The sequence below is a fragment of the Daktulosphaira vitifoliae genome, unplaced genomic scaffold (assembly GCF_025091365.1).
Source record: "Daktulosphaira vitifoliae isolate Bord-2020 unplaced genomic scaffold, ASM2509136v1 Scaffold_3, whole genome shotgun sequence".
NCBI lineage: Eukaryota > Metazoa > Arthropoda > Insecta > Hemiptera > Phylloxeridae > Daktulosphaira > Daktulosphaira vitifoliae.
Window position 1 is genome coordinate 8,741,025 of NW_026099574.1, and position 7,935 is coordinate 8,748,959.

General features: G+C 25.9%; 2 protein-coding genes across 2 annotated transcripts in view; both read left to right on the forward strand.

The window, feature by feature from the left end:
* LOC126902540 (uncharacterized) overlaps positions 1–5,403 on the forward strand; it is a 14,338-nt gene extending 8,935 nt beyond the window's left edge. The window contains exons 3-4 of the mRNA XM_050679924.1: positions 3,075–3,164; positions 4,479–5,403. Of these exons, the coding sequence (XP_050535881.1) occupies positions 3,075–3,164; positions 4,479–4,574 (186 nt within the window). The 3' untranslated portion in view covers positions 4,575–5,403. The remainder of the gene's footprint in view (positions 1–3,074; positions 3,165–4,478) is intronic.
* The window catches only part of LOC126902022 (uncharacterized), a 96,281-nt gene that overhangs the window by 71,705 nt on the left and 16,641 nt on the right, over positions 1–7,935 (forward strand). The window lies entirely within an intron of this gene.

The following is a 7,935-nucleotide window of genomic DNA, read 5'->3' on the forward strand; positions in this document are numbered from 1 at the left end:
TTCGCCCTTCATTTCATCCACACAATCCACGCCATTTTTTGTACTGTTGTAGTACGTTATCACTTCTGGTTTTCTTTTTTCAGACTCTGGATCAATGACACCTTGTTCGTGCATAGTGGAAATAAGCAATACATTTTTATTTTTTTTTGGTACATATGACGTAAGCAATATGTCTTTGTCATAACCAAACATCGTAGAGTTCAATTGCCTTTTTTTAGTGTCTAAAAAACAAAGGGGAATTTCACGTTTGTTTTTACGAAGTGTACCAACTACAGTAGTGTTGTGATTTTTTAGTAGATCAATTGCTAGAGGTATAGAATTATACCAGTTATCCATGGTGATATTACGACCTGTTTTCGTAATTGGGGCGATTAATCTTTTTACTACACTTGCTGGGTCGTTTTCGCATTTATAAGGCCCATCGGGCTGAGTCCCAACGTACACTTCCATTTTCGACGTATAAAAGGTGCTAGAGTCGACTAAGGCCTGGATTTTTATACCATATTTGTTAGGTTTACTTGGGATATACACTCGGAAACTACAACGGCCTCGAAAACTTTCGAGCATTTCATCTATAGTTACATTTGCCCACACTGTATAATAATTCTCGCAGCGTAGAACAAATTCGTCAAATATTGAACGAATGGCCGCAAGCTTATCAAATTGTTTTCTCTGAGCCCGTGTACCTATATCGTCAAACCTCATTGCTCTTAGAAGAATATAAAATCGTGCTTTTGGCATAACTGCTCGAAAATACTCTGGAGATAAGCCGTCATTTGACCATAAATCATCAAGGTTGAGATGATTACCACGTTGAACACCGGCCAAATATAACAGTCCAAAAAGCGCGTTTATTTCGGATTTTGAGGTTTCGCGTACCATATGTTTTTGTGTATATTTTGAACGAATTTTATCCAGATATATGTTGGTGTATTTTACTATATCGTCAATCATGGAAACAGCAAAAAATAAGTTCCAGCACTTCAAAATAGAATTTGCATTGCGACCTGTTGGTTTTACGCCTGGTAAACGTAAAACGAAGTTACGTTGGCGAGTACGTACATTTTTAGGAGGAGCGTCTTTATACCATTTTGTTTGTTTATCTTTTCCTAAGTAGTAAGAATTCTGTGCTATAGGACTATGACTTCTTGAACGAGAGGTTTGTGAAGTATTTGATCTTTGAGTAATTATACTAGGTGTAGGTTCAGAAATGTCACTATCAGACTCATTTTCACGTAATTCGGCGGGATCTACATAACTAGGATCAGCATCGGTATCGTCTGAGTCATCTAAAAAAACTTCTTCGGTCTCTTCTAACCACGAAATAACTTTATTGGACATGATAAATTAAAAAATAGTAAAAACACGTGTACGTAATCGACTGTGACGGTGGTGATAAAAATATTGCGCGGTTAGTACAGTGTTAGCGCGACGCTCACTAAATCGGTACAGTTAACTTTGTCTATCGATAACTGATAGGAAATGACAAATAGCGTAATCATTTATTTTTAAAAATATTTATAGACATGTTATTTGAAGGTATTTATAGTATCAGATTAATTCAATAATATTTGTACGAATAACGCTCGAAATGCTATCTGTGTGAGCGGCGCGCTCACATGTGTACCAACGACGGATTAAGATATATATAAAAGTGTCAGACTTTCCGGAACACTTTCAAAATTTAAGTTGAAAAAGTAAATTTTTGTGAAAAAGTGGTCATTTTAAATCCCCCCCTGTGGGCAGGTAAAGGGTCAGATATAAAAAAAATATATACCAAATGATAGGTAAAGACATCATGCATCTAAAAAAAAAAAATTATATTGATCCATACATCTTTCAAAAAGTTATAGCATTATAAAGTTAAAAATATAAAAATGAATTTTTTTACAAAAATCGAATTTTTTTATAAACTTTGAAGTCTGTTTTCACCATGAAGATAAAATAAAGTCCGAAATTTTTTTTGCCATTATAAAGTATATTACATTAGCTTTAATTTAAGATATATATAAAAGTGTCAGACCTTCCGGAACACTTTCAAAAGTTACGTTTAAAAAGTTCTACTTTCTATATGCATTTTTATGTTTTGAATCCCCTCTGTATTAAGGGAAATGGTCGGATTTAAAAAAACCAGTATTTAAATAGAAAGATTTATATAAATACTACTCCTCATGAAAAAATTGTACTGATCCATACATTTTTCAAAAAGTTATAGCATAATAAAGTTAAAAATATAAAATACAAAATCGAAAATTTTCACACAAAAATAGCATTCGGTAGCCATTTTCACCGTGAAGATGGCTACCGTTTTATTTCACCGTGTTTATTTCACCGTTTTATTTTATTTTATTTCACCGTGAAGATAAAATAAAGTACGAAATTTTTTTTTCCATAATAAAGTGCATTACATTAGCTTTAATTTAAAATATATATAAAAGTGTCAGACCTTCCGGAACATTTTCAAAAGTTAAGTTGAAAAAGTTAATTTTTTTTGAAAAAGTTGTCATTTTAAATCCCCCCTCGTGGGCAGCTTAAGAGTTAAATTTATAAATAAAATATACCAAACGAAAGGTAATGATATTACACATCTATATAAAAAAGAATTATATTGATATGTTCATTTTTGAAAAAGTTATGGCACTTTTAAGTAAAAAAAATTGAAAAAATTTCGAAAATTAGCGATTTTTAAATTTGTAATTTTTTTGGAGGTTTCCCCCATTTACGGGGAACGAGGGCATTTTTTTCAATTTTTGAGGGTAATGTCTTCGACTAGATACAATTTGTGATCTTTTGACGTATCATTGAAAGAAATTGGTTCGGTGAGAGCTGAGAAAAAGTGGTAACAGACACAAAAAAAAAAAATAAAAAAATAAACACATCTTAGTAAAACTAATACCTTCTCAGCTTCGCATCGAAGCTAAAATTGATGTAACACTAGACATTTTCTTCAGATATCTTCTTCACTTGATTTTAATAATTAAAACTTAAGAAACTTTGTTATTCGCAAATTAATTTTTTATAGAAGATAGGTGTAAAATTATTCAAAAAACTTATTTTAAAATGTATTGTTACAGATAAATTTTTTTACGTGTCAAATACAAAATTCGAATACTAAAATTACGGCTTCTAAGCTTTTTACAGTGAAAAATTCTATTATATCATCAGTAAGTTTTATTTATTTATTTTTTTTATTTCATTTAAATAAGTTTAAAAAATAATATTTTATTAGTAGTAAAATTTTGGATTAAAGAGATATTGAAATGTTCTGACAATTAATATACTTAAAAGTACAATATGATAAAAAAATAATATACAAAGTGACTTGTTTACTACTAACAACTATTATTTTTCGTCGAATTAATAACATTTTAATCAATAACAAATAATAACTATTTGCTTAATAATTTTGTCATTATGCTGACAAAGTTCTTTTTAAATCAATCAAAAAATATTATTAACAGCAACTTTGTTGATATTATTAACATTTTTCAACAGAGTGGGATAATAAAAAACAAGTTTTATAATAAACAAGTCGACTGCTAGAAACTATAAATAAATAAATTATAACCAATAAAAAATATTCTAAAATGTATTGACTATTTATATCACTTATAGGCATTTGTTAAAACTCAGTTATAATTATTTCAGTTTTTATACAAATTAACTCATTGTAAATAAGTGTATTATAAAATCGATATGCGCAACAAATAAGTCAGTAATTCACTTTTCTTATTTTTCAGGAAATCAAAAATAAAATGTATTTTCTGATTACACTGTATGTTTATAAATTTTCTAAGTAATTAATTTCAAATTTAAACAAAATTTTCAATATTTCGATGGAAGTTATTATAAAAAAAGTAAAACTTAAATCCAAATACCTCACAATCTCAAAGTTGAATTTTTTGAGTTATTGCCTTATTTGTTGTACATGACATTATAATATATTCTCACTTAATGCACACTAATAGTTTCAAAGAAAGCATTATTATTTTTATTTATAACAAATATCAATTAAGATATAACAAAATAAGAATTAGTATTTATTATAAACTAACGCTCGTAAAGGCAAAATAGAGTACAATTAAAATTTCACATTATAAATATAACAAGTTATTAAAAAATAAAATCTAAAATATTTACTACAGATTTTATTTTATTTGCGTTATAGTGAAAAATCATATTCCAAATTTTGTATTAGAGGCCGATAACATACAATAAAGCTGACTAAACTTATCATAATTATAAGAGCATATTTATTTGGAATGGTGTATCATGACAAGAAATATAATTAGGTGTATTAAAATTCATTTTCTTGAAAATTTTGGCACAATTAATTGGGATGTTAAAATTTTTAATAAAAATATTATATAAAAAAAAACGCATCTCCTTAGATATAATTTAAAATAATTACATTAGGTACTTCAGTGAGCAACAATAATTCAAATTAAGTTTATACATTAATAAATTTTTTTTTTCAGATTTTCATGGCATTGGTAACATATATTATTGCATTGATACAACTATCACAAGATATAAAAAAATCATTAATTAAAATAAAATATTTTGATAACTAAATATTGTTGTTCCGATGAAACTCATTGGTTAATACAAATATCACCATATGTTCAAATAATTTTCCAAAATTTATTGTAAATCTAATTGAAATAAATGGAAAAATAATTCTGAAACGAATTTGAAGTTTAATACTTAAATGAATGAACAAAAACATTGATCATCATTTATGGATTAATAAATTTCCTTTACCTTTAAATATTGGTACCATAATACTATTGCTACATTAATTTGGGATTTTTCTCTCTAAAAAGATTTTATTTAAAATTTCCTTCAACCACCTTATGCCAACTCTGCCTAATATTTCCGATACTTTTACTGGCACTTCATATGGTCCTACTGCTTGATTCTTTTTCATTGATTACATTTATTACATTTAACACTTTTTCCTAGAAAATCAATTTTACAACTATAATTCTACGATTTATCCTAGCTACTACTATTACTTTATTTTTCATTTCAACATCCATAATTATCTCGACACCATTCTTTGTAATAGACTTACGAATTTCTGTTGTTTTTCATTGTATGTTACAATTGACCTGTTTCCTTACTGACTGAACACTATATACATAAAGAATGTATGTGTACAGATATACATTTGTCAGTGTCGCTAACTCGTTTCACCTGTTTATTCCAATGAAATCCAGAGCCCCTCAAGAGAAGTTTTTACTACATAAAATGTTTTGTTTTCCTAATTGATGTACACTGTGTTTTGTTACATAATAATTAAAAATTTATTATTTTTATATTATACGCAATAATAATTTAAAATCTAAATTATAATTACATGATCAATAGATTCTTTAGATAACTTCCATATTGGTATACTTCTCAGGTGACTCATTATTATTTTACTCTAAAAAAAACCCAGCACAGTGGGGTCGCGTCATAGTGGGGATGTTGCATAGTTGGGTCCAGTATAGATTTAATCTGACAGTGATTAAAATCACTATCATAAGAAACGCTTCGATGCAAATCAGTAGATAGTGTTTAATTCTAAGAAATTGGTGGATAATTACAAAAGCTACATTATCTGCTAGTTTCTTATTAATACCCTGATTAAGATAAAGTATGTCGAATGAAAAAGGGATTATTAAAAAATATTATTTCTCATAAAAAAATTGTGTTGATTCGTACACTTTTCAATGAGTTATAGCATTATAAAGTTAAAAATGTAACCAACCCAACCCAACATCAACTCCTATTTCCTTAATTATATCCAGATTAGTAATTATTTTAATTATATATTATATAATTTTTATAATTAATTATTTTCAAATTATTATTGATTTTTAATATGTTAAAAGTAATCATTTTGAACCTACTTCTTTTTGTTCTTTAAAGTGAAAGTTTTAATAAAAAAAAAATGAATTTATTACCATAACTTTTAACTCAACTTGCAAGTTTGAAATAAATATTATTAAATAGAAAAAAATGAAATTGGTAGATTATTTCAAAAACAACAATAACACTTATTCCCTTAATTTTACCCCGATTTATAACTATAATATATGAATACATAATAATTACAGTAATTAAATTGAGTATGAAAGTGGTATTCAATAATATAATATTGTAATTTTTACGGAGATATTATAAAAATAAAAAGGAGTTGTATATTCATATACTTTTAATGCGTATACAAATTTAAAGGAATTTATGCAATACTTTTTAATAAAAAAATTTTGTTACTTATGAATAAATACACTAAACAAAAGGAACTTTCATCAGAAAAAAAATATACTTTTCTAAATAAACTTTTCGTGATGTTTTCAAATGTGCAATTAAACTTTTTCTATTACTTCTAAGTTTTAATATTATTACTTATTATTAAAAAATAAGTATTTACATATAAAAAAAAATAATTAAGAACAAAAAAAATTGTATTAAATTAATACTGATTTTGATTTTTAATATGTTAAAGGTAATCATTTTGAACCTATTTTTTATTGTCTTTTAAAGTGAAAGTTTTAATGAAAAATACCTTCTCAGCTTCGCATCGAAGCTAAAAAATGAATTTGTTACCATAACTTATAGTTCAACTTGCAAGTTTGAAATTGACATTATTAAATTGAAAAAAATGAAATTTTTAAGATTAATATGCAATCTGGAAATTTTATAATCACTAATTACAGTACATTTGTCAGAAAAATACGATTTTTTTACATTTTTATCGTAATAGATAATTGAAATATAAAGAATAGTAATCATATCCTAATAACTTTTGGTGTTTAAAAAAATTCTGCAATTGAAATATTCAGAACTTAATTAATTTTAATAATTTACTTTAATTAAATGAACCAATCAAACCAAAGTAGTTAAAAAGATTTACTCAATTGAGCATATTATCAAAAATATAATTATAATTGTAAAACTCCATCGTTAACTTCAGGTGAAACTAAAAATCATTTTTTTTTTAAATTTATGATTTATATAGCAAAATATTACTAAAAAATTTGGCATATTATAGACTGGTAGTAGCACACAGAAATAGAGTTAAAAAATTAATAAATTATAAAGTAAAATTATTTACTTTTGTAGTTGAATACTTTTATCATATCAAATTTAATTCGACAATAAATAATTTAAGAATATTAAAAATTAATGATTTTAATTGTTTGTATGGACAAATCTAGTTAAGCTACTTTTTATTTGAATAAGGAATATTTTTTTGATTTTTAAGAGTAATAACTTAAACTAATCATTAACTTAAATATCATAAACTTAAATGAATCATTTGACGTATCGTTGAAAAAAGTAGGTCTAGTGAGGGTTGGCAAAATAAATCGTAGCCAGAAAAAGAACCACATAGTAAAATAATATTAACATGAATATCAATTTCTTCTCACGAGGGGAGACTAAAGTGATAAGATCCTTTATATTTATTGAAATTATTGAATCTAAATGAGATAAATATCAAATGATTTGAAAATTCTATTCTAACTCAAAAAAAAAATGCAAAATTTTAGAAGCCACAAACGGATTTGAACCTCGTACCCTAGGCGTTAAAGATCAAGGTGTTACCCATTCGGCAACTATTCGTTGATTTTTGTTGCATGATAAAATTGGCTATTTAAGCTAACTCAAATTTAAAAATTACTTTTTCGACTTTAAAAAAGTAAAAAATGTTAATAAGTATAATATCATATGTCTTATGAACTTTATTCTATGTCAATGAAATTATATAATATTCATGAAAGTCAGTTTATTCCCCTAATAAAATATTTTAAAATAAAATAAAATACAAAACCTAGAATTTTAATAAAAAATAGCATATTTTTAAATACGGTAGCCTTTTGCGCATAGAAGATAGGTCGTCGGGACAAATTTTTTTTTTTCATTTAGTAGTACATAAAATAA